The sequence below is a fragment of the Rissa tridactyla genome, chromosome 4 (genome assembly GCF_028500815.1).
Source record: "Rissa tridactyla isolate bRisTri1 chromosome 4, bRisTri1.patW.cur.20221130, whole genome shotgun sequence".
In the NCBI taxonomy this organism is placed as follows: Eukaryota; Metazoa; Chordata; class Aves; order Charadriiformes; family Laridae; genus Rissa; species Rissa tridactyla.
Genome location: NC_071469.1, coordinates 168075 through 194545, shown reverse-complemented (window position 1 = coordinate 194545; position 26471 = coordinate 168075). Strand labels below are relative to the sequence as shown.

The window sequence follows — 26471 nt, the reverse complement described above, 5'->3', positions numbered from 1 at the left end:
TGGGGCTGGAGTCCTGTGTCCGTGGGGACTGACAGTGGCCTTCAGTGAGTTCCAGAAGGCAGAGGACCTGCGTTCCTGCTTGAAGTGGGTGGCTGCCCACCAAAGGTGGGGAGTGCTTGACTCAAGGGTGAGAAGTGGGATGTGTCGGCACTGTTCTGGGAGGCACCAGGCCTCTCCTTCAGAGGATCTCTGTTGCAAATGCGTGAGGCAGGTGAGACCTGGGAGCAGCAAGGGTCAGGGCTGTCCCTGCATTTCCATACAAGGCTTGGGGAGTCAATCTGTTGAAAAAGCCTTAGGGCATACCTGTTGCAAGGTGGGAGGGGTGGAAAGCTGCGTGCATGAGCCAGGAGTCATGTCTGGGAGCCTCCAAGAGCCTGCTTGGGCTCCTGAGCCAAGAGTGGTGGGCTGTGTTCCTGCTGGGGCGCGGACTGGCCGGCGGGCATTCCAGCCCACGTCGGGCTGGGAGCTGGAGCGGGTGTGCGTGTGCCACAGCTTCGTCTCTTGCTGGACATCGCATGGGCACGGGTGGAACAACTGGATTTTTTTATTGATGAAGGCAGATTACAGGGTGGCGGTGACCAGATGTTCCAGTGTGCTGCAGGCGGCCTCCAACGGGCTTGGAAAAAATCCACCCTGCTTTGCTGGGCTGAGTCGTGGTGGTGCCACGGTGTCTGATAAGTGCCAGGGCTGCCTGTGTCAGAGGGAAGCCTTTGAGGGGCAGAGCAACAGGAGGAGTGGACTCCTTGGGAGTGGGGGAGGCATTTCAGGAAGGGTTTGATCTGGATACACTTGAGATAGTGTGGGAAATTAATAAAAAAAAAAAATAAAAAGCCCTGTTCTGAGCTCCTCTGAACCAGCATCTGCTGCAGGCCGGGACTGGAGAGGCAGCCGCAGGGAGCGCGGGGCTCTGGAGGGACAATACTGCCCGTGCTCTTGGTCCCAGGTCACTGCTACAGCCATGCCGGGGTGCTGGCACGGGGGGAGTGGGCAGAGCTGATGCTGGAGACCGTGGGAAAGCAGCTTCTGTGCCGGCTGCCTGGCTCGAACGAGTCCCCACATGCCTGCCATGACTGCTCGGGTTTGGGAAAACCTCTGGCGGGCCTGCTGGGACTCGGCTGCGCGGGGGGCGGAGGGCTGAGCCCTTGCCACTCCTCTGCGCCTGGGCCGGTCCCCCGTCAGTGGGGAACAGTCGGAGATGCTGGGGGGCCGCTGTGGGAGCAGCGCCATGTGTGCCTCCCCACCAGCCCTCCCCAGGCACTGCCTCATCCCTCAGAGAAGGGGGGGTGGGAGAGAGGAGCCTGTTTCCCCGCTCTGTTGCGTGCCCTCCCTCTGTTCTGAGTGTGATTTTGACCTCCTGTCCTGCTGTCCCTGCAGCTCTCTTCCTTCCCGCTTCCTCACTGTGGTGGCTGGGCTCTCTCCCCCATGACTCTCTGCGTCTAGACCTGGCTGTCCTGTGCCTTTGCCAATCAAACCCGAACTTCCTCCTCTGACAGGTCTGTATGGAAGAATATTGCCTTTCTCTGTCAAAATATGTTGATTGTGGTGTGCTCATTCGCTGTTCCCCTTTGGGAGGCGATGCTGGCGGGGTCCAAGCCAATGCCCGTCCCTAGGCCTGTGGGCTGAGGACCTCCTGGGGCGGCTGCAGCCCTGAGAGCCCTGGTGAGAACCTGGAGAGTGGTGACTTTTGGCAGCAGTCGAAGGGGCTCATGGTGTCCCCTTTAGGGGGATCCTGTCCCACTTCATCCCCTTTCCTGGGTAGGAAGTTGCTGTGGAGCTGGGACTCACTCCCCGCCTCTTGTCACACTGGGGAGGAGGTAGCAGAGAAGTGACACAGCCTTCTCCCTCAGCCCTTCCCTGGAGGAAATAATGGGATGTGGGTGATTTCTCATTCTGTGCCCTGTTCTGCCCCAGGACGTGCCCCCCCCCCCCGCCACTGGCTGCAGGAAGCTTTTCCTTCCAGGGGAAGTTTTCCTGCAGCCTGAGGAGGGCCCTTGTGGGAAGAGGGAGGACACAGCAGCTCTTCTGAGCCTGGCTCTACCCCAGCTGTTTGGTGTGGTGGGGGAGGACCTTCTGCCCCCCAAGTGCCGCTTCCCCAAGCTTAAATGCTGGGGCAAGGACCATCTGAGTCTCACTTAGGGCTGTGCTGCTCTGAGACCCTCTTGCCAGCTCTCCGGTGTGGGTGGGAATGGGTGTTAATGCTGTAAGATAATTTATATTTTTCTTGTTCTGAGAATCTGTCTTAACGAAATCAGTCTCTTCTGACCGCTCTTCTCTCCTCCTTTCCTCCCCCAAATCATGTGCAGTGAAGAGAGGGGCTCCTGCCCTTCTGGGTCACTTTTCTTCCCCTCACCTTGACACCAAGCCACCTCCGCTTGTGCCTCCCTGTGCCCCCCGCCCTGCCCGTCCTGGGCACCCATCACCCATGGACGACTCGGAAGTGGAGTCGACCGCCAGCATCCTTGCCTCTGTCAAGGAGCAGGAGGCACAGTTTGAGAAGCTGACCCGGGCGCTTGAGGAGGAACGGCGCCATGTCTCAGCCCAACTGGAACGAGTCCGGGTCTCCCCACAGGACGCCGGCCCGGGCTTGGCCAACGGCACGCTCACCCGGCGGCACCAGGTAAAAAACCCCCTCGGCAGAGGTGGGTGTGGAGGCTCCCGGAGCCCCCGTCTGTGTCAGTCCTGCCTTGGTGGGGGCAGCCCTGGGCCTGGCTCCCTTCCTTTGGCCCTCCTTGGGTAGGTGAGGTGGAGGAGGGCTAGGCTGGTCTTGCAACACTGATGGTGCTCTTTGTGCACTGGGGCTGAAGGTGGTCTGGGGATGTGCAAACCTACCTCAGCAGCCGGAGTCTTCTGGGGAGAAGGAGCCAGCCCGGATGGTCAGCTCTGGTTTGGTTCTGTGAAGGCTGGAAGCTGTCTGTGTTCAGTACCTGGGCATCTTGGCTCCCCATCCCACCCAGCTTCTTGGAAGGTGGCCGAAATGCAGGGATTGGTGTACAGCTGTGGGGGAGTGTGTGTGTCTCTAGTGTGATGGTGGGCAAGTCCCTACAGTCTTGGTCTGTCCCCCAAACAGCCAAACCAGGGCTGGGAGAGATCTCTTAGCTCTACAGGGCTGGAAATGTGGTTTCATCTGCCTTGGCTTGAGGTCTCTCTCCTGTTCTCGCTTTCCCGGGCTCTGTTTTGGGGAGGGCTGCTTGGAGGGCTGGTGTGTGGTGTTGTGCCTTGCCGGCAGGTGGAAAGGCAGGTACCTTTCTGTCTGTGGAAGGTGGTGGTGCGAGGAGAGACGTGTGGGTCGGGGGAAGGAAGGGGTGGGCAGAGCAGGAACGTGAGAGAGTCAAACGGTAGCACGCTGCAATCAGCCGCTGAGCATCCGCGCTGTCCCCCCGCAGTGCCGGGGGGCCTCTGGGACATCGCTTGCATCCTCTGCGTCAGAAGATGTGGAAGGTCTCCAGGGCCATGCTGGGGAGCAGGGAAGGGTCTTGGCCATTCCATCAGGGGAGCTGGGATGTCTGGAGGGGCACTGAATGGCGTGTCCTCCAACTCTTCCCCAGGCTGGAACGGGGGGTGGTTTGCTGCAAGTTGCACAGACCCCCGTGGAGTGTGTTCCTCTCCTGGGAGTGACATGTGGGGTGTGCGTTGGGTGTCTCGGATGCAGGAGATGGCCTGCTCGGAGCCTGGCAGGGAAGGGGTGGATGGATATATGGGATCCCGGCAGTGGGAGATCAGCCTGGTAACAGGCCTGCCATGGTGCTCTGTGTTTCAGAACGGCCGTTTCTTGGGCGATGCTGACCTGGAAAGGCAGAAATACCCAGATCTGAAGCTCAACGGCCCGCAGGTAAGGGGGCTGTTGGCAGCTCGCTTGCCGGGAGGGGGGAGCAGGGCAGGGCTCCAGTGTCCCCACCCGAGCTGGGTGAGGGCGACTTGTGTCTCCAATGTGCCTGCCCTGGCTTGAAGGGGAGTTGGGTGTGGGGTTGTTGGTACCCCTTGCCATGCAAGAGTATATCGGGGCTCCCTGAGAGGTGAGATCTCTTGGCTGGCTGGCTCCAGGGGCTCCCATGCTGGCAGTGGGGTCTGACTGCCTGTCCCTTGCTCCCCTCAGGACCACAGCCACCTCTTGTACAGCACGATCCCCAGGATGCAGGACCCGGGCCAGATTGTGGAGGAGACCTACACTATGGAGGAGGACCCAGAAGGGGCCATGTCAGTCGTGTCTGTGGAGACATCAGATGATGGGACGACCCGGCGTACAGAGACCACGGTACAGGCCTGGGGAGGGCATGAAGGGGCAGAGCTCTGGCCAGGGACCACGATGGCTGGGCTGCTGCAGCCCTGATGTCTGCCATGCCATGAGCTAAAACGGGGTGTGAGATCTGCCTGGAGAAAGGTGCTGGGCTGGAAGGGGAACCTGGGGACGCAGGGGTGTGGTGGCTTTCCTGATGGGAGCGTGTCCTGCATGTGTCCCTCTAGGTGAAGAAGGTGGTGAAGACTGTCACCACCCGGACGGTGCAGCAGGTGCCGGTGGGGCCGGATGGGTTACCTTTGGAAACCTCCCCTGTCACCAGCAACTACGTCCAGACCATGGACAGGAACTTCCGCAAGAATGGCAATGGGGGCCCCGGTGGCTACCTGAGCCAGCCGGGCACAGCCACCCTCCCTCGTAACTACCACTACCCCGATGGCTATGGCCGCCCCTACGAGGATGGCTACCCAGGCAGCGATCACAACTACGGCAGCCTGTCCCGTGTCACCCGCATTGACGAGCGCTACCGTCCCTCCATGGACACCTACCGGGCCCCCAGCCGCCAGGACATCTATGGCCCCCAGCCTCAAGTGCGTGTCGGGGGCAGCAACATGGACCTCAACCACTTCCACCCCGAGCCGTACGGCCTGGAGGATGACCAGCGCAGTGTGGGCTTTGAAGATGTGGACTACGGGATTATGTCTGACTACGGCACAGCCAGGCGGGCAGGGACCCCCTCTGATCCCCGGCGGCGGCTCAGGTAAGTGGCAGGAGGCACTGGAGTGGGGGATGCCATGGGGGTCCCGTTAACTTCACCTTCGTCAGAGGAAGGATGATCACAGAGACAGTACCATGAGCTGAGTCATGGGCGGCTCATGCAGGAGAAAACTTGCATCCGCTTCTAATTGTCCGCTTAATTGGCGGTTAAAACACAGTGCTAATTGAGCTGGTCGTCCTGCAGCAAGGAGTTCCACTGGGCGGTCGGACGTAGCTCCGGGCCCTTTGTCTCTGCCACCCCTTCCGCTGATGGGACGGCGGGCTCATCCGCGCCCTGGCCTGGCGTATCCCGCTGGGAAGCGTGCCCGGTGCAGGCTGTGCGGTGCAGCCCTGCAGCAGCAGCCTCGTGATGCGGTTCCGGGAGCTGAGAGCAGCCCCGGGAGCGGAGCTGAGCCCGGGGCTGGAGTGAGCGAGGCTCAGCCCTGCGGTGCCCGGAGCCTTCCCGTAGTGTCCCGGCTGCAGGGCAGGGCGGGAGAAGCTGCTCAACCTGTTTGGCAGCAGCAGCTTCTCCCCCTCCTTTGTCTGTGGGTGATCGGCGGCTTCTCCAGCCCAACTGCTGAGACACAGCCCCACCGACACAGCCCCACCGCTGCCCCCGAGCAGGGTCCTGGTGGTCCCTTACCTGCCCTGCCAGCCATGCAGCTGGCCGTCCCAGGGTGTTACGTGCCTGAGGCCGTGACTCCTGTGGCCTGGTGTCTTGTGGCGACTGCCTCTCGCACAAACACTGCCGCTGCCTGCTGAAGCCTCTCGGCCGGCTCGGCTTGCTGCCTGGGTGTCAGGCAGGGCTTGGGGAGGTGCTGTAGGGGGCTCTGAGGGTGGGGAGGAAGGAGTGGAGTGAGGAGCTGAGCCTGGGTCCCAGAGATGGGGAGAGGGCTGTGTCAGCAGGCTGGGGTGGATGTGCATCTCCGGCGTGCCCCGGGGCTGGGGGAGGCGGGCAGGACAGGTAAAGCTGAGCACAGGCTGGTTAAGCTCCTAGGGCATAAAACAGAGGCAGGGGGAGAGACCCGAGGGAAAGGAGGCTCTTGCCAGCCCCCATCAGAGATCCACCCATCTCAAGGCACGTACTGTAAATCCACGGTAGCTCCTGGCTGCTGAAGGGACTGAAGGAGGAGCTCTGTCTGTCCTTTTGGCTTTTGCCAGCGCAAGTGTTTCTCTTGCTGTGCTGAACCAGTCGGGGCGGTTGCTCACCCAGATTGATTTCCCTGCCCTGCCTCGCCTTGCGAAGCCTGTGCCGGTTAGAGGAGGGCTGGCAAGGCGACCCCCGCTGCCTGCACCCGCTCAAGCTGCCTGGCAGAAGCCAGCGATGGCAGTTTGATGGCCGTCCCCTCGGTGAGCAGCCTGGGCAGAAGGGGTTAAGCAGCGTGTCCAACCCGAGGCTGCTTCGCCCCAACCTGGGGCTGCAGAAGGAGCAAATGCCAGCCAAGACAGAGGCTCTGCCTTGCAAACCTCCCCTGGGTTCCTGCCCTGCCCAGCACGAAGGGGCAGGAGCCCTCCCTGGATGGCCCAGTCTGAACAGCTTGTCCTTTGAGCCCACGAGTCCTCTCTGCTGGGCTGGGGGGTGTCCGTGCTTCTTCTGCCCCTCCAGATCCTGGGGGACAGGAGTTGCAGGAGCCGGGTGTGGAGCCAGATACAGGAGCTCCAGCCAGGCAGGAGACCAGGGGAGTTGGGTCACAACAGAGGGAGAAGGTCCCGTTTCCAAGCACGGCCAAGGAGCAGCCCTGGTGGAGATGTCACCTTGTCCTGCAGGGATGGTGGAGGCTATTGAAGATGGGTTGGTGCAGCCCATGAGCAGGCTCTCCCTCCCCAGGCAGACCGATAAAGATCGCAGCAATCTGTGGAATCCAGGCGCTGTTGAGCTTGGCTTGTCCCGTGCCTTCTCAGTTACCATCCACACTCGGCCGCCAGGCTCGCAGGAATGGGAAGAGGCGAGATCAGCATCCCCCCTGCCTCAGAGATGTTTGTCTTGAGCGGGGGCCTGGCTGTTAATGACTTCCTTCAGGGGGGCAGCCTGCCAGGCACGCGGGAGACGGCAGAGCACGTTGAGCTGAGACACGCAGCCCGTGCTGGCTGCCATCGGCCACAAAGCACGTGGGTCCCCTCTCCTGTGGCTCTCGGAGCTCCCTCTCTGCAGGGGAAGAGAGAAGGGGGGTCAGCGGCAGTGCAGGGTGTCCTCCCCCTCCCCGCCAGCCCATCTCACCTGGAGGGGCTGGGGGGCATCGGCACTGAAGGACCCTCATGGCTGCGCAGGAGCTCCCTGGGTGCGTGAGTCTTGGCATGGGAGCTGGGTCGGCTGCCGGCCGTGATGACAAGGATCGGGTGGCTCGTTTGCAGCACTGGCACTCGCCTGCATCTCACTCGTGCTGCGAGGATGGTGTCGGTGCACTGAGCACCCTGCGCCACAGCAGTGGGGAGCGACTCCCTGGAGTAGCCAGAGTCCTCAGCATCTCTTAGTAGCCGGGCCACGTGGCAAGCAGTGCATTCCCCCTTGGGACATGCGTGAAAGCCAGCCTCGCAGCCCACTGCCACCATCTGTGGTGGCACCGTGTAGGGGATGCGGCTGTGGAAGCAGCTGCCGTGTGGAGCCGGTGGTTTTAGGGAGTCCTGTACCAGAGGCTGTAGGGGAAGCTGTGGCGTAAGGAGCAGAACCTGCTGCCATCCTTCCTTGCGACTTCCCCTGCCTGCACCTGATTTGGGAGCTCAGAAGGTGGCTGAGCAGTCCTGGGACAGACGTGAGCCAGAGGATGATGCCTCGTCCTGGACCTTGGTTGTGCGTCCCCGGTGTCCCAGCACAGCAGGGGTAACAGCGGCGGTCAGGGCGCTCCGTTTAAGTGCCAAGTCCCCTCCCATCCCTTTCTGTTGGAAATTGCTAGATTCCTCTGCCTGGGTGGGGGAAGGATTATATTGCCAGTGACTACAAAAATAGGGCGAGAATCTGTGATTTTGTGCGGTGTGTGCTCTGTGGGTGTTAAATGTCACACTGGCTCATGGGGGACTAGTTGCACTTTCTGCAGCTTCCATGTGCTTGTTGGGGCTCGTTCCCAGTGCTGCTGGGTCTGTGGGTGAACTGTTCCTCCCCAGGGCATGGGCTGTGGGACCACAGCTCTTCCCTGCGCCAGAGCTGGGAGCAGTGGGGCTGATCCCTGGAGCCCGGGTGTCTCTTGATGCCCAACTAAGGCTGTCCCCTGGGCAGCAGCACAACTTGAGTGTATCACCAGGCGTGTACAGGCAAAAGGGTTTGAGCCCCATCCTGGGTAAAAATGATGCTCTGAAATAATGGCAGTGGCTTGGTCTGGCTGCAACTTGTGTGTCTGGGAGCAGCCAGGCAGTGTGGCAGAGAACCGGGTGGCCTGAAGCTGGGCTCTGGGCTCGCTGGGCCCACGCAGTGCTGGTGTAACGGCTGGGGAGCCCCTGGGTGATTTGCTCTCCCAGCAATCTGCTGTGGTATGAACTTGCCCTCTAGTGGCTGCGGGCCCAGATGGTTTTTCGTGCCTCTGGGGCTGACTCCTGCCTCCATGGAGGTTACACAGAGACTGGGATCCAGCCTCTGACCCAAAAGCTAAACCTGGAGAGTGGGTGGGAAGGGACTGGAAGAGCTGTTGAGGCTGCCTTCTCCTGGGGGACAACCTCCTGCTTTCTGAGCAGGCCCGGGGACTTGTGTGAGGTGGCCTCCTGCAGCTACAAACTGCTGCTGGACCCAGTAGGAAGGTGCCCCAGTGCTGCTCTGCTGCCTGGCTCCCAGCCCTGATGGGCATCTGCGCGGCGCACTCCAGCGGGGTAGTGGTGACTAGACTGTGCGCGCTTCAGCCCATCTTCTGGTGGGTTGGAGGGGGCACAGCGTTCCCCCTGCAGGGCTAGGACTCATGCTGATGCCTTCTGTCTTCTCTCCTAGGAGTTATGAAGACATGCTGGTGGATGAAGTGGCCCCTGACCGGTACTACTGGGCCCCTCTGGCTCAGCATGAGCGGGGTAGCTTGGCCAGTCTGGACAGCCTGCGGAAGGGAGGTCCAGCCCCGGGTAACTGGCGCCAGCCAGAGCTGCCGGAGGTGATAGCCATGCTGAGCTTCCGGCTGGACGCCGTCAAGTCCAATGCGGCCGCCTACCTGCAGCACCTCTGCTACCGTAACGACAAGGTGAAGACAGAGGTGCGCAAGCTGAAGGGTATTCCCGTGCTGGTGGGATTGCTAGACCACCCTAAGAAAGAGGTGCACTATGGTGCCTGTGGAGCCCTCAAGAACATCTCCTTCGGCAAGGACCAAGACAATAAGATTGCCATCAAGAATTGTGATGGGGTACCTGCTCTGGTGCGCCTGTTGCGGAAGGCCCATGACATGGATCTCACGGAGGTCATCACAGGTAATGGCTCCAGGGAGGAGCGGAGGGGCTAATCTGTTGGTTGAGGGATGCACAGTGTGGGTTTTTAAGCCCACATGGTCTGAGTGATCACCTCCTGCTTGTGGCATTGCAGGAACACTGTGGAACCTGTCCTCGCACGACTCCATCAAGATGGCCATTGTGGATCATGCACTACATGCTCTGACCGATGAGGTTGTCATTCCTCGCTCGGGCTGGGAGCGGGAACCTAATGAGGACTCAAAACCCCGCCATTTCGAGTGGGAGTCAGTGCTCACCAACACCGCTGGCTGCCTTAGGTATGGGAGGGGGGCTACCAACTGCTGGCAGAGAGCCGGTGTGGGTTGGGGCTGCTGTGACGCTTCTTCCTGGCTGCTCCTGCTAGCTTTCTGGGACTGACAAAGGAGGTCTGCGGAGGAGCTGTTCTCCTAGGACAGCTACTGGTGATGCAGTCTTTGATTTTGGAGGTGTTTCTTGGTGGAGGGGGGCAGTTTTTCCCTGGTTTGAGCTCTGCTGGGTGTGGGCTGTTCCTTGCTGTCTCTCCCATGACGGTTCTCTCCTGCCTGCCAGGAACGTGAGCTCAGAGCGGAGTGAGGCCCGTCGGAAGCTGCGGGAATGTGACGGGCTGGTGGATGCCCTGATCTATGTCGTCCAGTCTGAGATCGGCCAGAAGGACTCGGACAGCAAGGTACCACAGCAGAGGTGTTGTGAGGGCACGTGTAGAGCTCTGCCCTTGTCAACCAGCTCTAGCAGGGCTCTGCTGTTCATGGTGGCTGAAGCTGGGTTCATCCCCAGACAGATGAAGAATGGATGGGGGCAATTTCACCCGGGGAGGGGGGGATTTGGTCTGACAGGGCTATCTTGGGAAAACCCAGTCCAGGCTCATGCCTTTCCATGGTCTCTGCTTGGGAAGAGGTAGCCTGCGTGGGGTGTGACCTGTTTGACCAGGAGGTGTCTGGCACTCAGCCTGCAGTAGGAGTGTAGGCCCCCTGACAGGGGTCTAGTGGTGTCACTCATCCCCACGCTGGTATCCCCTGGCTCAGGGCTCCCTGATCTGCCTTGACCAGGCATTGGCTTGAATTTTCCTTGAGACTTGCCTTGGACCTTTTGTGCTTATGGCAGAGAGATTCTTGGCCCAGCAGAGTATGAACTCATGCCTGCGGAACTGGCCATGCCTGCTGCTTTGGGATGAGGGCATGCTCCGGCTCCACAGCCTCCTGGTCCCAGTTCAGCCCGCCTTGGCCGGACTCTGTGGCTTGCAAGCTGTGAAGGGGTCCTCAGTCAGAGACACGGGATGGGCATGTGCTACTACTCCAAGTCAAACTATCTGGCTTTCTCTCTAGCTGGTGGAGAACTGTGTGTGCCTGCTGAGAAACTTGTCCTACCAAGTCCACCGTGAGATCCCCCATGCTGAGCGCTACCAGGAGACACCGCTGGCCCCTGCCAACAACGCTGGGCCCCATGCTGCGAGCTGCTTTGGTGCCAAGAAGGGCAAAGGTTCGTTGGGTGGCAGCAGCGTGGAGGGAGGTGGGATAAGGACAGATCTGCTACAGCGGAGCTAGGGGGTGGTCTGGGGTCTCTGTGCTCCTCTTTTGGCATCTGTCGTGTGAAGGCCAAACTGCAGCTTTCTCTGGAGACGCAGTGGTCCATGCCTCCCCTGGCTTTGGGAGCTACTGCTTGCCTTACCCAAAGCGTTTGACACAAGCTAATGGTGGGTTTCTGTGGTGGTGGGATGCTGATGGATAGATGTCCACTAACTTCACGCCTTCCCTTTTCTCCTGTGTTGTCCCTTCCCCTTCCCTTTGCTTTCTTGCCAAATGATCTGCCCCATGATGCTGTCGGCACTTCTCTCCTCCTGCCTCCCCTCTCTCCTGTCCTTCTCTCCGCTTCGCCAATAGATGAATGGTTCTCCAGAGGTGAGTGTGCTCTTGGTTTTAATTTTTCCATGGTTTGATTGGGTACTTTCTCTAGCTCTCTTTGTTCCCTCCCAGCTGGGCACATACTGCCTGCAGTGTGGCTAATGCCCTTGACATTCCCTCCTGGGACGTGCTGGTAGCTTAGCTTCAGCTCACCTCTGGGCTTGTTCTTGTGGCAAGTGGTAAAGAGCTGTTGCGCTGAGATGGGTGGGGAGAGTGGGTGTCTTATGCTGCTCTGCTTGCCCTTTGAAGGTAAAAAGGTCCCAGAAGACCCTGGTGCTGATACAGTGGATTTTCCCAAAAGAACAGCTCCAGCCAAAGGTACGTTCCTGGGTGCGTGTGTGCAGGGCTGCTGCTCCACACGCAGTCCAGGAGATGAGTGGGTAGAGTTGATATCCTATTGGAGTGAGCTTCTCAAATGCACAGAGGTTTGGTTTGGAGGAGGTATGTTTCTGGTTGCCCAAGTGCCTGTTAAAACACTAGCTGTGCCACAGACAGTTGTGAGGATGCTTGTTGTGTTTGGAGGAGTTCAGCGCACCCTCAGGACAGGCTTCCTGGAGCTGCAGAGGGCAGTATTGCCCTAGGGACTGAGGGACAGCATGGTGACACAGCCCTAGGAAGGATAGCCCTTTATGGTGGCCTCTTCTTAGCACAGCTGCCCTGCTTTTCTTTTCTGGCTGTGAAGAATAGGTGGGATTTAAAGCCAAAGCCCCTTGACTTAAAGTGTTCTCCAGCATGAGGAAGGGTCATTCCAAGAAGCCTCCGGGACAAGTGTCTCGCTGTCTGGAGGGCTGTGAGTCATGCCTCTCCCTGGCTCGCCAAGCAGTGGACGTTAGCCCAGGGCTCGAGTTCAGTTCCTTCTGCCACAAAACACCTGTGGTTCCTGGAGGACCCTGGTGCTCCCAGGGGTACAAAGAGTCAAGCTAGGAGAATTGCAAGGAAACTTAGGACAAACCTGACCTTATGAGCAGCTCAAATATGCAGTGGTGGCTCCTCAGGGTGACCTGGGCTGTGGGAAGAGTCAGTACCCATCTCTGGTGGAAGTTTGAGGAGCCACCTGCTTTGGGGGCTGGAGACATCCCTCACCACAGCTGAGGACAGAGAGCAAGATGAAAAGCCTGGCCTTGCAACTATAAACTGCAGTCTCACCGCTGCTTTAGAAGTCACTTCTGGATGTGTATTTCCATGGAAAAGAGTTAATACTTGAAGGCCTGATCCCTGTCCGCTTGCTAGCATAGCTGGAGACCTGGTTCAGTCTCTGAGGATGAGGTGAACCCAAGCTTCTTCAACGTGGTGCTGGTGGCGACTCGAGCTGAGGCTTTTGCTACCACAGCACCCAGCTGCCAGGTTTGCTGCCCCACCATGCGCCCTTGCCTGGGTTTGGTACTTCTCAGCCGGGTGTTGTACTGAAATTGAGGTCTCCTTGCTGATGGCAGCACTGCTGTGGCTCAGCCCAAACCTCTCCTGAGTTGCAGCAGTGTGTTGGGGACTGCAGGCAGCAGACGTGGTGTCCTTGATCAGGGCTGGAGCTGGGGTTCCTGGTACTGTGGGGGAGCCTGGCCCCCTCTGTACCAAGGATCCAGCCTCCAGGAAGTAGTGAGCCTGGGTGAAAGCTTCCAGCCTCGTCTGCCTAGCGGTGCTCCTTTGAGTCAGATGCTAGCAGAGCCCTTGAGTAAGTCCTTCCTACCTGTGTTCTTCTGGCAGGCTATGAGCTCCTCTTCCAGCCAGAAGTGGTCCGGATATACATCTCCCTTCTAAAGGAGAGCAAGACTCCAGCCATCCTAGAGGCTTCGGCAGGAGCCATTCAGAACCTGTGTGCTGGCAGCTGGACAGTGAGTGTTTCGTGAAGCTGGCCGTGTCCATGTTTATCTGTGTTGCAGGGAAGGGGGCCTTGGGGAGGAGGGACCATCACCCTTGGGGTACCAGCAGAGCTGTAGATGGCCAAGGCTCTGCCATTTTAGGCTGTTCACTTTGTGCATGGCTTATGCCCAAGAAGATACCATTCAGCAGCACAGCTCAGGTGTGGACCAGGTCCGTCCTGTGCTGTGAAGGGCTCTGTGCTTTCTGCCAGCTGTGTCTCCCCAAGGGCTGCCTGTCTGTGTCCCTCCTTGCAGCCGGCTCCCTGCTGTTCCCTCCTTTCTGTGGGCTGGGGATGAAGGTTTGGGGCTGCGTTCTCTTGGTGCCTGTGGAAAGACTATCTGGGAAGTCTTGCTTGCCTGGTCTGCAGGGTGGCTTTGGGACAGCAGTGGGACCTTTGCAATAGGTGGAGCCAGGACCCTCAGCTCCCAAGATGAGGGTGGGTGGCAAGGCTCCAGTGGTGTCCCCAGCCCCAGGAGCGGGAGAGACTGTGCCTGCCCAGGTCACACGGTGGTGCTCTGCCTCTCCCTGCAGTATGGCCGGTACATCCGCTCGGCACTGCGCCAGGAGAAGGGACTCTCCGCCATCGCTGACCTCCTCACCCACGACAGTGAGCGAGTGGTGAAAGCGGCGTCCGGAGCCCTGCGCAACCTGGCTGTCGACTTGCGTAACAAAGAGCTGATAGGTGAGTGCTGCATGAGAGAGGACGTCGTGTTGTCTGTATCCATCCAAGTTAGGTGGGAACTTCCTCCTGATCTTGGCAGCTGAGAGAGTGTATGTGGGCATGTCATCAGCCTGATATCTGTCTGCTGCTTCTCTCACGGAGTGGCGTGTGCTGAGCTCCACTGAGAGGGACATCAAAATTGTTCACCCGTCCCTGATCTTTCTGCAGTGATTTCTTTTCCCTTGCAGTCCTCTTTCTCGCTTGCTCACGCCCAGCTCTTTCCCCTTCCCAGGTAAACATGCCATTCCCAACCTAGTGAAGAACCTGCCTGGAGGCCAGCAGACCCCAGCCAAAAACCTCTCTGAGGACACAGTGGTGTCAATCCTCAACACAATCAATGAAGTAATTGTAGACAATCTAGAGGCTGCCAAGAAGCTGCGGGAAACGCAGGGGATTGAGAAGTTGGTGCTGATCAACAAATCTGGGTAGGCTCTGCTGGAAGGACAATGCAAGAGGCAGAGAGGGGCTTCTCCAGGAGCTTTCTCGAGGCCATGGGTATTTCCAAACATCTCATCCTTCACCTATTTCTAGGAACCGCTCAGAGAGAGAAGTCCGAGCAGCAGCCCTCGTCTTGCAGACAGTCTGGGGATATAAGGAGCTGCGGAAGCCCCTGGAGAAGGAAGGCTGGAAGAAGTCAGATTTCCAGGTATGGGGAGGGGGATGCCCTGTTGTGGCTGGGGCAGTAGGTAGGGCCCTGCAGCAGGGAGAAGGGTGTTCCTGGAGCTCAGCAGTACTGGATTTCAGCTCTTACCTTGCTGGTGGGATTGGAGACCCTCGAAGGTGTCCCGTCTGCCATTTCTTGGTGGATGGCCAGCAAGAAGCCTCTACTAAGGAAGAAACGCTCTGTAAAAGCTTTAAGCCCCGTGTCCCATGTGTAAGTGTGGAGATCTGCAGGTATGAAAGTTGGCAGCACTAAAAGCCACTGTGTCAGCGCTGAAGATCAAGGTTTTCCAGGACTCAGTTTCTTTCCTAAAAGCTGGGACTGTCCTTGCTTCTTAAGGGCTGGGTGCTGCCCCAACCCAGTCCAGGCAGGCCACCTCCACTCCTTGATGCGGGTGCAGCCATGGGCTCTGGAGCACCCTCTGGTTGCTTCAGGGCCCTTGTTCGAGGTGGGAGGGTTCCTGGGTCCATCCGTGTTGGGGGCTGGAGGGGTGGGATGTGCTGATGGGGAAGGAGCATCTGGGCCAGGGTGTGAGCGGTTGCTGTCTGACACTCCAGGTGAACCTGAGCAATGCCTCTCGGACCCAGGGGGGCAACTCGTTTGATGACAGCACCTTGCCTCTCATCGACAGGAACCAAAAAACAGGTATGAGCCTTCCCTTCAGCACCTGGCCCTGCTGTCATCCTTCTGCCTTGTGGGTGCCCAGAACAGCTGGCCTTTGTCCCCTCCCTGCTCTTCAGCCCTGGCTTTCTTGGCAGCCACAGCTGCACACACAAAGCCATCAGTTTGGGCTTTGGATGGCTTTTCAGGGCTAGAAATGATGTGTGTAGTTAACACAGGTCCTGTAGGTCAACAGTGCTGCAGCTGGGTCTGGGCTCCTCTAGCTGGGGCAGGCAGTGGTTCCTCTGCTGCTCGTGGCTGCGGGGGCTGTGTCTGATCTGCTGTTCTCCTGTGCTTATAGACAAGAAATCCTCCCGGGAGGAGATCCAGATGAGCAACATGGGACCAGGTAGGAGAGGGACTGTAAGGGGGGGCATCTTGCTGGGAGGGGGCAGAGCTCGCATCTCCTATGGGGATGATGCTGCCTCCATGGAGGTGATGTGACTGACTGTCCCCTCTCCTGCTCCAGACGACTATTCCACACTCAATGAGAGGGACCACAGCAGGACACTGGACCGATCTGGTGACCTCGGAGATATGGAGCCAGTGAAGGCAGCGCCATTGATGGTAAGCAGCTCTTGCTAATGAGGGAAGAGTGAGCGGGACCGGGGTGCAGGTGACACATCGCTGTCCTGGCTGGCAGGGGGAGGGGAGAGCTGGGCTCCTGCAACTAACACCCCCACCCCGCTCCATCGCCCCCACTAACCCCTGTGTGTCTGCAGCAGGAGGAGGGGCAGGAATCACAGCCTGAGGTAGAGGAGGCAGAGGAGGATGTTGCCGTGTTCTCCCCCATGTCGGTATGTCCCGCAGTGTCCTGCCCAATCTGAACAGCAGTGACAGATCCTGCTGCGCTGTTAGGGGTGCTTTGGCCAGCCAAATTCTGCTCTGATCACTGCTGCCTGCAATCACTGCCTGATCCATTGGGGCCATGATCCTGTCTCTGCTCCCTCGCTCTCGGGGCATGCTAATGTCTCTCACTCTCTCTCCACAGCAGAAGATCTAGCTGCCGTCCCCGCCTCCACTCAGTCTGGGTTGATAATATATTATATATATAAATATATATATATAACACTCTTCATGGTGGAATGGACTGACTTTTACCTTGTCTTATTTTTGGATTTTTTGCTGGACTGTTTGTGCCAACTAGCCAGCCAAATGACTGGGCCTGGTCCCCTGGGGACAGCCCGGGCCACTCTGCCTCCTCTAGACTGCTGCACCTCCCCGTTCTGGGACACCTCGACCGATAACTCTTCCTCCCTGTCCTCCACCACCTCCTTCCTCCAGAGAGTAAAACCCTCCTGCCTGACTCTGCTGGGCTGACCGGCGTGGATGCTGCAAAAGGACTCTGGATCTCTGCCTTGACCAGGAACTGCCTTCTCTCCCATGCTTTCCCTCTGCTTGGAGACATCTGCAGGGACAGAGACTGGGACCTCACTCACCGCCTTTTTTTTGTTGTTGTTGTCTATAGGATATATTTTTGTGCGGGATCACTCTTCAACCAGGGCTGTGGGGACTACAGGAGCGTCCCTCCCTGGTGGCAGTGGGACCAGGACAAGGGGGGCTGGAGTCATGAGGGGGTGAGGGGAAGGAAAAACAGCAATAACTTCTCTTGCTTTGCTCTAGATGAGGCTTCAGGGGCATGGGAAGGGGGATCTGGCTGTGAATCCTGTGGAGGGGTCTGGATGGGGCCGCTGGCCCCTACCCAGTGACTGTGTGAGGAGGGATCCCGATGTGGGTGGTCAGTGTGGGGGGCTTGGGACGGGCTTCCCAGCGCGGGAGGCAATGGGTCCCTGTGGCAGGAGGGGATGCGGCAGGGCTGCTGGGGTGCACTGTGTGAGGAGCCGGCGCTGGCAGGGCTGCAGGCAGGTAGAGCCAGGATCCCCCCTCACCCCTGCGCACCCGCTGCCTGCGGCGGTGCCCCTCTGACTTTCTCTTGACACGTGCCTTTCTTTTGCCACTGTGAAATAGCTCTTTGAATCGTACTGTCCGGCTTCTTCGCTGGGGAAGGGGTGTTTCCTGGGCTTCCGGCAGGGCTGAGCGCTTGCCTTCCCCGTTGGGAGCCTTAACTGTCTGCAGTGGGGCTGGAAGCCTTTTTGGGGGGGATCCCAGCCCCCCTGCCCTCACTGGTGTCCTGGGGAGACTGGGCTGCCACAGGAGCTGGACATACACATCCTCTTCCTCCTCTCTGCTGTGGTAGTGGGGGGCACAACTAAGTGCTGTGATCTTCTGGGAGCCCAGGGGCTCCCTGTGCAACTGGAAGCCTCTGTAGGAGGCTGCAAACTGGAGTGGGACCCCTCCCCAGCCTGGGGCTCCCCCCGAAGCGTGGGGAGCGGGGGGGCTGCAGCAGGCAGACCTGGTGCCTTGCTCCTCTGCCAGCGCGCCTCCCGGCTCCGGCTGAGCCCTCTCCGCCTCCAGCCCCACCTCAGCTCACTTTGGTTTTGTTCTGGGGTCTAACTCTTCTCTTTTCTTTTAAATATGTAAAACACTAATTCCTTTTTTTTTTTTAATTTTTAATTCCAAATGAACCAAAAAAAACCAAACAAAGCTTCCCCCTTCCCTCCTCTCCGGGGAGTGGGGTGAGGGAGGAGGGGAGTGGGGAGCAACAAGCTGTTCCTTGTCTGATTCCTGTGCACACTCTTGTAACGCTTTTGAAACAAAATGATTTTTTTATATAAATAAAGTTTTTAAAGTGTGTCTGTGGCTGCCACCTTGGCGTTTTTAGCTTTGCATTTGGGACCCAGTGTCTTTTCCAGGGGCAGGGCTGTGCTCTTGAGCGTTGCTTGGCTGTGCGTGGCTCTAGAAGATGCCGCTTTGTGGGGCATCTTTCTTAGGCAGGAGTGACAATTCCTCCTCTTTCTGGAAAAAGATTGGAGGAAAAATAAGACACCAAAACTTTGCTTTGTATTGAGCTCCTAATGGTTTTTGCAGGGTGCTTGGGGCTGCTCAGGAGGTAGACTTTCCTCAGAGCATCAGGGCTTCCTGCTGGGAAGCCTTTCCCTGAATTTTCCCTCTCCTGTGGTGGCTGGTAGACTTCGCACAAGTGAAGAAATACCGTAATTTCTCTAGTGCTGAGTGCATTCTTAAAAAATGTGCCTGGGGGAGCCCTCTGGAGCAAGGGCTGCCCCTGCAGAGCATGGCTGGGCTGAAAACACGCTCATCCCTTCCTGGGAAATACTGAAGCCAGGCTGAAACACCGTGTTAACTCTCTTCACTTTCACCCACCTGTGCATGTGAAAATAAATACAGAAAGAAATTCTGTAAACTTGTAGAAATACCTTTCTGAAGCAGTTTTCTGGCTTCTGCTTCACACCAGCTTTTCCACCTAAGCTGTGTTGCTGTAGGAAAGAGCAGCAGTTTTTTGCCCTGTGGTGGCAGGACCTGGGTCTGGTGGTGCAGGGCAGATTTCGTGCATGGTGTGGCATCGCTGGAGCTTGAGGTGCTCCCCTGGGGAGGCCGGGTCTGTGTCCTCCAGGTTACTGGGGAAAGGCAGCCGGGACAGAGTCACCCCAGCTTGTAGCACCCTGGGGAGGCAGCCCTCCCTCCTTGCAGCCTTGTTCACAAACCCACCAGTGAGCAGAGCAAAGGCAAAGCCAGGTGTTTTATTGCTTAAGGTGGAGGGGACAATGCCAGGAATGTCTTGGGTGGAAGGGACAAGGAATGATGCCCGGGATATCTGGCTTGGCACAGACGATGCTGGGGACAGCTGGCTCAGCAGGGACGATGCCAGGGATGTTGATGGATGGGAAAATAAAAGGGATGTTTGGCTCAGCAGGGACAATGCCAGGGATGCCTGGCCTGGCAGGGAAGATGCCAGGGATGTTGATGGTGGGGATGATACCGGGGACATCCAGGAAGGGTGGCTGTGTGCTGGGGGGCAGCTGTGAGGCTGGGGGGTCAGAGGAAGAGCTTGTCGTGGCAGGTCCGGCAGTACATCTTGTCGCCGTGCTCACGGAAGGTGCCTTTCTGCAGCTGGCCCAGGCAGTAGGCGCAGATGAAGTGCTCGGGGTGGTACTTGCGCCCTGCGGCTGTGACGCAGCGGCCAGTCACGGGGCGGCCACAGCCGTGGCAGATGCTGCCCTGCCGCTGGTGGAAGTGCAGCTCGCAGTAGGGCCGACCCTCCATCTCGAAGAAGGAGCCACTGGTGAAGCTGCTCAGGCATTCCTGGGGAGAAGGAGATGGGGAATGCTGGCACCGCCTTGGGGACATGCTCACCCCCGCGTCCCCCCTGGCCTGACGCCCACTCACCGCACACACGAAGCACTCAGGGTGCCAGACGCCCTGCAGTGCCGACAGGTAATTGTCCGTCACTGGGTGCTCGCAGCCTTGGCATTTTGGGGCAAACATGGCCAGGAAGTCCTGGCGGCAGTACGGCTTCCCGCTCTGCTCATGGAAACCTGCGGAGGGGTATCAGGATGGGCACCCACCCGCACAGTGTGGCATGGCCATGGGGGTGCCCAGGATAAGAGGTGAGGGAAAGACTGGGGGGGGTGTCGGAAAGGGCAACGGGTGCGAGGGCCGGTCTGTGGTTGGGATACCTGGGTTGGGTGGGACGGCTGGGCTGGGGGGGCATACCTAGGATGGGGGCTGTGAGGGGGATATCTAGGGTGGGGGCAGCGGGGGCAGGACCCCCACACCTATCCCCTGGGACATACCATCATCTCCGAACACCTTCCCGCAGTGGGCACAGAAGAAGTGCTCGGGGTGCCAGGTCTGGCCCAGGGCCGTGAGGACTTTCTGCAGGAAGAGACGAGGTGAGGTGGCGATGGCAGCAGGGGGTGGCGTGGGAGGGCGGGGGGACACTGACCTCACGGATGGGGCTGGCGCAGTAGGCGCAGCGCGGGGAGAAGGCCTGGTGGTAGTCCTCCTCGCAGTATGCCCGCCCGCCCCGCTCAAAGAAGGGCTGCCCGCCCAGCTCCTGCCCGCAGCAGGCGCAGGCGAAATGCTCGGGGTGCCAGGTCTTGCCCAGGGCCGTGAGCACCTGCGGGGAGGCGGGGGGGCAGTGAGGGCAGCTCCGGGGGCTGCCATGAGCCGAGAGGAGAGGGGTGCCGGCATGGCGTCGCAGGGGCTCACCTTGCCGGCGATGGGCTTGCGGCAGGCGGCGCAGGCACCGGCAGGGGTGGCCGTGATGCCCAGCTCCTGCAGGCCGCGGGTGAGGCTGCCCAGCATGTTGTCCAGCGAGGGCTTGGGCTCCGCTGGCTCTCCAGCCCCTAGCCCCGCGGTCGCCGGCTGCTGGGAAGGAGGGTGGTGAGGGCCAGGTGAGGGCCGGGCCCCAGCCTCCTTTCCCCAGGGACACGGCTCACCTTGCTCTGCATGTGGCCCAGGTCGGCCAGGAGCTCGTCCAGCTGCTGGGCGGCCACCGTGGTTGGGGGCGAGGGGAACAGCGGCTGCGGGACCTGCGTGGGGCTGCTGGGCAGAGGGTGGGGGATGCTGCAGCTTCCCCGTCCGGGCCAGAGGGTGCCCAGGACTGAGAACCCCCCACCCCCCTGAGACCCTGCCCGTTCCCCACAGGCCCCAGCGGGGGACGGGGGCCTCCCTGGGGATGTTCTGTCAGGGGGTGGCCACATGTGGCAGGAAGGGGTGTCTGGAAGCCCAGCCCTCACCCCAGCAGTGCTGCAGGGATGCTGGATACAAACCCCCACCCCAGCTCGCAGAAGGACCTGTTTTTTTGGGGGACATGCAGGAGCCCAGGTGACCCCAGAGGACACACTGAAGTGATGGAAAGGGTAGACCCCGATGGCTTTGCCCACAGCATGGCCACGTTTTTACCTCCACACTATCTTCAAAGCCTCTCCCGGAGGCTGAGCCCGAGGCGGCAGCTGCACCTGGAAGGAAAAACCCTTGCGGCCGAGCCTGCAGGATGCTCACCAGGACCCTTCACTGCCTGCCCAGCACCACCACTGCTACGAGCTGAGCGGGGTCTCAGCCCCACTGTCTTGAGGCGTTACCTTCAGGGACGCTGAGGCAAGCGGCTCATGGCCACGGGGTGCTGGGGGCCTGGCTGTGGCCGCATCCCGCTTGCAGGAGCTCGGTGCCTGCAGCATGTGGTCCTTGGAGGCCGGGTGAGAGCTCTGCTCCAGTTCTGCCAGCAAAGCATCTGCACGGAGAGACCGGGTCAGGCACCCCAGCCACTGGGTGCACTACCTGTGCACTCCCCAAAGCAGTCCTGTGCCACTCCTGAAATTTCAGGAGCAAAAGTAGCCTCACAGCAGATTCCGCCAGCCAGGTGCCTGGGCCCTGAGGGGCAGTGGTGGCCCTGAGCACCCTCACCCGGACCCCCACCCCAGAGCAGGATGTGCCTGATGCACTGGGGGAGGGGGGAATGCTGGCAACAGGGGTCCTGCTTCCGCCATACACCATCTCTGGCTTGTGAGGAAACATCTGCCAGCCCTTAATTTCACCCCAGCACGAGCCCTGGCACAGGAGAGCTAAACCTCGGTGCTTCCTGCGCACCCAGAGCAGCTCTTCCTGCAGGGAGGGCAAAGATCTTTCTGCTTTTACCTCGACACCTTGGCCATCCCTCAGCACCTCACTGCCTTCATGTCAGGAAACAAGGGGGATGCCCCCCACAGCGCGGCTGCTTCCCTGGCCCTGTCTTCCCCTGCCGCCCCAGGCCAGGGATGACTCCCAGCACCCCTGGGTGTTGCGCTGCACAATGGGGCTGCTCGGCCCCGTTGCCTGCAGCCGGGATTGCATGGCTGCCGCAGACTGTTTCCTGTTGTCAAGTGCTCACCGTTTTCGGCTACGCACTCGCTTGGCCACCTGGGCCCCGTCTGTCCCCTGAGATGGGGGAGGCACGGCAGGGAGTGCAGCTCCATCGCTGCCCCCTCTGCAGCATCCCCACCTCACCCGGAGGGAGAAGGAGGACAAGGCTCCCCGCAAGCCATGGAAGGCTTGACCCTGCACCAAGCTCGGGCGCGGGACTGGCTCTGAAGGGGCTCCAGCTTACCTAAATCCTCCATCCTGCCTCGGCATGGGGTCCCAGGGGCTGGGGCAGTGCCTGCAGGGCAGCGAGCTGGCGGGCTGGGCTGTGCAGGCTTTTGGTTCCGCTCTCAGCCTTCCTCCGCCCCACCCCAGGCTGGGGTTTGTCGCTTGGGGTTTTGCCTTTGTGGGTTGCGTGCTGTGCGCCACGTGTGACAGGCAGAAAGCAGTGGCAGAGGCTGGGGCAAGTGGAGCCGAGAGCAGCCCCAGGTCGGGGCTGGAGAGGAGAGAAACTGGCCAGCAGGCTGTCCAGGGAACTCCTGACTCATAAAAACGTCCGAGCTCCGCGGATGGCGTTCTTGGCTGGAAGTCAGAGCGCATGTGTCCTGCAGCCCCAGGCCCTTTCCAGAAGACCCTGGCTGCATGTAACGAGGGACAGCATCCCTGTGCTGGATGGAAATCCATTTGTGATGGTGTGATGGAGACAGGCGCCAGACCCACAGCACCAGCGTGCTCCAACACGGCCTTGCCTTTCGGGGCGATACTTCTGGAGCCTCATCTCGGATTTCCAGGTAACACAAATCCCTTTCTGTCACTTAGAGCATGTGTAAGCGCACGGGCTTGGGTCACTGCAGCAGCACAGGTGGCGGTGGCACTGCTGAAGCTGGTGGCTGTGCTACGATCTCCCTGCGTTAAGTCTAGGTCAATTAAAAGAAGACACAGAGAAGGCAGAGTTACTGAATGCCTTCTTTTCTTCGGTCTTCACTGATAAAGCCGTCCCTCACGCATCCCATACCCTGGAGGCAAGGGGGAAGGTCTGGAGAGAGGAAGTTTTTCCCTTAGTTGAGGAGGACCGGGTCAGAGACCACTTGGCCAAGCTGGACATTCATAAATCCATGGGCCCTGACGGGATGCACCCGCGAGTGCTGAGAGAGCTGGCAGATGTTATCGCTAGACCACTCTCCATCGTCTTTGAAAAGTCATGGGGAACAGGAGAGGTGCCTGAGGACTGGAGGAAGGCTAACGTCACTCCAATCTTCAAAAAAGGCAAGAAGGAGGACCCAGGGAACTACAGGCCGGTTAGTCTCACCTCTGTCCCTGGGAAGGTAATGGAGCGACTCATTCTGGATGTCGTCTCCAAACACATAGAGGAACAGGAAGTTATTGGAAGTGGTCAGCATGGATTTACCAAGGGCAAATCATGCCTGACCAATCTGATAGCTTTCTATGATGTTATAACGGGTTGGCTGGATGAGGGGAGAGCCGTAGATGTCATCTACCTTGACCTTAGCAAGGCTTTTGACACTGTCTCCCATAACATCCTCATTAGGAAGCTGAGGAAGTATGGGCTAGACGAGGTGACAGTGAGGTGGATCGAGAGCTGGCTGAGTGACAGAACTCAGAGGGTTGTGATCAGCGGCACAGAGTCCAGTTGGAGGCCTGTAACGGGTGGTGTCCCTCAGGGGTCAATACTTGGACCAATTTTGTTCAATATATTCATTAATGACCTAGATGAGGGGACAGAGTGTATCCTCAGCAAGTTTGCTGATGATACCAAGCTGGGAGGGGTGGCCGACACTCCAGAGGGCCGTGCTGCCATCCAGCGTGACCTGGACAGGCTGGAGAGCTGGGCAGAGAAGAACCTAATGAGGTTCAACAAAAGCAAGTGTAGGGTCCTGCACCTGGGAAGGAAGAATGCCAAACACCAGTATATGTTAGGGGCGGACATGCTGGGAAGCAGCTCTGAGGAGAAGGACCTGGGGGTCCTGGTAGACAGCAAATTATCCATGAGCCAGCAGTGTGCCCTTGTCGCCAAGAAGGCCAATGGCATCCTGGGCTGCATAGGGAAGACTGTGGCCAGTAGGTCGAGGGAGGTCATTCTCCCCCTCTTCTCTGCACTGGTGAGGCCACAACTGGAGTACTGTGTCCAGTTTTGGGCTCCCCAGTTCAAGAGGGACAGGGAACTACTGGAGCGAGTCCAGCGTAGGGCAACCAACATGATTATGGGACTGGAGCACCTCCCTTATGAGGAAAGGCTGAAAGAGCTGGGACTCTTTAGCCTGGAGAAGAGAAGGTTGAGGGGGGACCTGATTAATGTTTACAAGTATCTAAAGGGTGGGTTTAAGGAGGACGGAGCCAGGCTCGTTTCAATGGTTCCCAGCGACAGGACAAGGGGCAATGGGCACAAGCTAGAACATAGGAAGTTCCGTTCAAATACACGGAAAAACTTCTTTACAGTGAGGGTGACCGAGCACTGGAACAGGCTGCCCAGGGAGGGTGTGGAGTCCCCTTCTCTGGAGATTTTCAAGACCCGCCTGGATGCAGCCCTGAGGGATGTGCTTTAGGCAACCCTGCTCTAGCAGGGGAGTTGGACTAGATGATCTCTAGAGGTCCCTTCCAACTCTGAAGATTCCGTGATTCCGTGAAAAGTTTCCCAGAGTGTCACGCGTGCGGCTGCTGGGCACAGCTCAGCCCTGGCGCTGCTGACATCGGGGTACCCCTGCTCAGCACATCACTGCCAGCCAGGCACAACGCCCAGCAGCAGAGCGGAGCAGCGAACTGTGGCGCTCATTGGAGCGATTTACCCACCGCTGGCACTCTTCTGCTTCTCCTGAGCCAGATCCCTTCAGTCTCCGGGCTCCCCATGCAGCCGGTTCAGGCGATAAGCCCACAAGCACCTGAATGCACGTCCTGAGGAAGGAGGAACACAGGTGCTTCTGGCAGACACAGCCTCGGGTGACAGTGTCTCTGCCTGTCCCTGAGACACAGCCACGGGTCCCTCGCTGTTTGGGACCATTTGGGTAGACAGAGCCATGGGTGCTGCTATTATCCCCCGTGCCTCCACTGATGCCCAGCTCCTGGGAGGGTGATCTAGTGGTATTTACAGCTTGGCTTTTTAGCAGAGAAATCTTTTAGCACTGCTGAGAGCAGCCAGTGGATGTTGGAATAGCTCCAAGGGACTGGTTAGCAGTCTGGGGTGGGGGCATGAAGCAGAGGCTGCTGCAGCGGAGAGAGGTAAAGAACTGGCGTACTCATTGCACCAGTGGACAGGGGAACGGCAGGAGATGGCAGTGCGATGATGCCCACAATCAAAACATGCTCCAGACCTGAGGTGTAGACATCTGGGATGACACAGCAGGGGGAGCATAGCACCAAGATGATCCCCCTGTCCCACCACAACACACCAGCTCCCGTTTCTCCCCCAGAGCTGCTTTTCCAACCTGCTGCAAAGGGGGTTTCCCCCCAACTGCTGCTGGTGCACTCTCCTTGCTGGTCTATCCCATCCTGGGCGGCACGTGCAGGGGAGGCTGCGTGTGGCTTGAAATATCCTTTGTGCTCTTGCTTGGGTTTTTGGAGGAGGCATCACCTTGTGGGTGCATGGATAACATCTTGGACACCTTGGCAGCCAGCCCCACACAAGCTTCATTGTGTCCTCGCAGGGCTCCTTCTAAGCGCGGGCTACTCAAGGGTTTCAAGGTTGCTATAAAAGCCTCAGGAGCAAAAGTTAGGAGCCATGCAGACAGAGTCCATGGCTCCCTGCTGCTTCTCCTGCGGGTGTGGGATGCTTCTTGCAATGTTTCACCTCTGGCACACCTCCCTCTGCCCCTCTCCCACCAACCCTCCATTTCATTGCCAGGGAAGAGGTTTGTTCAGGAAAAAACCCAACATTCTAGATGAAGCCAAATAAGCCTCAGTTTTTTCCCAGCATTGCCAGGCCAGAGGAGCCCTAGTTCTGTGTGTAGCTTCACCCTGGCAGCTTTATGACTCATCAGGAGAGCTTTCAGGACACCCCCAAAGAAAGGGTTGCAATCAAGCACCACATTGCCTCTAGACGTGTGAGTTGCCACCAAATGGCCCAGAAACACAAGATGTGGCTGCTTCAGAAATGTTTCCAATCCTGGGGAAGGAGAGGTTCACCCCCAGGCCAAACAAAAGCAAGTGGGGCTCTGCGGCAGCAGACCAGCAGGATGCAGCCGTCTGTTGGCATCTGGAAGAGGGTCTGCAGCTGGGGCCTGTGAACCTCCTCACGGGCACCCGCAGGCTCAGTCTGTGGCTGGGCTCAGTCCGCCCTCTCCGTGAGACCCCACGAACGCTCGCGCAGCAGAGCTGCAGCATCCTGCGCAGCTGAGGAACCAACGCTTGCTGCGCAGCCCAAGCTGACGCGGTCTCGGCCACCCGTTCTCACACGCTGCTGATCCCAGCTGCACCATCACAGTGGAACAGGGTTGAATTAAGCCCCTTTGTACCAAGCTGGCACGTCTACGTTCACTTAATTATTGACACTCCAGCCTGGTGACAGCTCCTTTGTTACCTGCTGGCAGTAGGGACGTCCAGCAGACACCGTCTTGGGAAAAGCCACGTGGGATGCTGAAC

General features: G+C 59.0%; 2 protein-coding genes across 14 annotated transcripts in view; one reads left to right on the top strand and one right to left on the bottom strand.

Annotated features, from left to right (window-relative positions):
• The window catches only part of CTNND1 (catenin delta 1), a 33965-nt gene extending 16092 nt beyond the window's left edge, over nucleotides 1-17873 (top strand). For 4 of the 10 annotated variants that reach the window (XM_054197658.1, XM_054197661.1, XM_054197659.1 and 1 more), the window contains exons 2-20: nucleotides 1375-1493; nucleotides 2304-2617; nucleotides 3758-3829; nucleotides 4094-4252; nucleotides 4462-4994; nucleotides 8901-9364; nucleotides 9477-9660; nucleotides 9932-10049; nucleotides 10705-10858; nucleotides 11260-11277; nucleotides 11530-11598; nucleotides 12982-13109; nucleotides 13669-13819; nucleotides 14091-14283; nucleotides 14390-14504; nucleotides 15077-15164; nucleotides 15481-15528; nucleotides 15649-15746; nucleotides 15902-16135. In XM_054197658.1, coding sequence (XP_054053633.1) covers nucleotides 2423-2617; nucleotides 3758-3829; nucleotides 4094-4252; nucleotides 4462-4994; nucleotides 8901-9364; nucleotides 9477-9660; nucleotides 9932-10049; nucleotides 10705-10858; nucleotides 11260-11277; nucleotides 11530-11598; nucleotides 12982-13109; nucleotides 13669-13819; nucleotides 14091-14283; nucleotides 14390-14504; nucleotides 15077-15164; nucleotides 15481-15528; nucleotides 15649-15746; nucleotides 15902-16006 — 2892 coding nt within the window. In that variant the 5' untranslated portion in view covers nucleotides 1375-1493; nucleotides 2304-2422 and the 3' untranslated portion in view covers nucleotides 16007-16135. Of the gene's footprint in view, nucleotides 1-1374; nucleotides 1494-2303; nucleotides 2618-3757; nucleotides 3830-4093; nucleotides 4253-4461; nucleotides 4995-8900; nucleotides 9365-9476; nucleotides 9661-9931; nucleotides 10050-10704; nucleotides 10859-11259; nucleotides 11278-11529; nucleotides 11599-12981; nucleotides 13110-13668; nucleotides 13820-14090; nucleotides 14284-14389; nucleotides 14505-15076; nucleotides 15165-15480; nucleotides 15529-15648; nucleotides 15747-15901; nucleotides 16136-16170 lie in introns of those variants that run through there. The other 6 variants (XM_054197663.1, XM_054197654.1, XM_054197662.1 and 3 more) reach the window with 5 other exon arrangements.
• Nucleotides 17874-18948: 1075 nt separating this feature from the next.
• Nucleotides 18949-22220, bottom strand: LPXN (leupaxin). Of its 4 annotated transcripts, none has more exons than XM_054197675.1 (9): nucleotides 22126-22220; nucleotides 21125-21273; nucleotides 20946-21001; nucleotides 20480-20585; nucleotides 20250-20408; nucleotides 19984-20157; nucleotides 19832-19913; nucleotides 19425-19573; nucleotides 18949-19340 (listed from the first exon to the last, which is right to left on the bottom strand). In XM_054197675.1, the coding sequence occupies exons 1-9, from the start codon at nucleotides 22136-22138 to the stop codon at nucleotides 19074-19076; spliced, it is 1155 nt and encodes a 384-aa protein (XP_054053650.1). In that variant the 5' UTR covers nucleotides 22139-22220; the 3' UTR covers nucleotides 18949-19073. The 4 variants fall into 4 exon arrangements, with proteins under 4 accessions (XP_054053650.1, XP_054053652.1, XP_054053653.1 ...); XM_054197677.1 differs by having other exon boundaries at nucleotides 20250-20405; XM_054197678.1 differs by having other exon boundaries at nucleotides 20480-20582.
• Between the last annotated feature and the right edge of the window lie 4251 nt (nucleotides 22221-26471).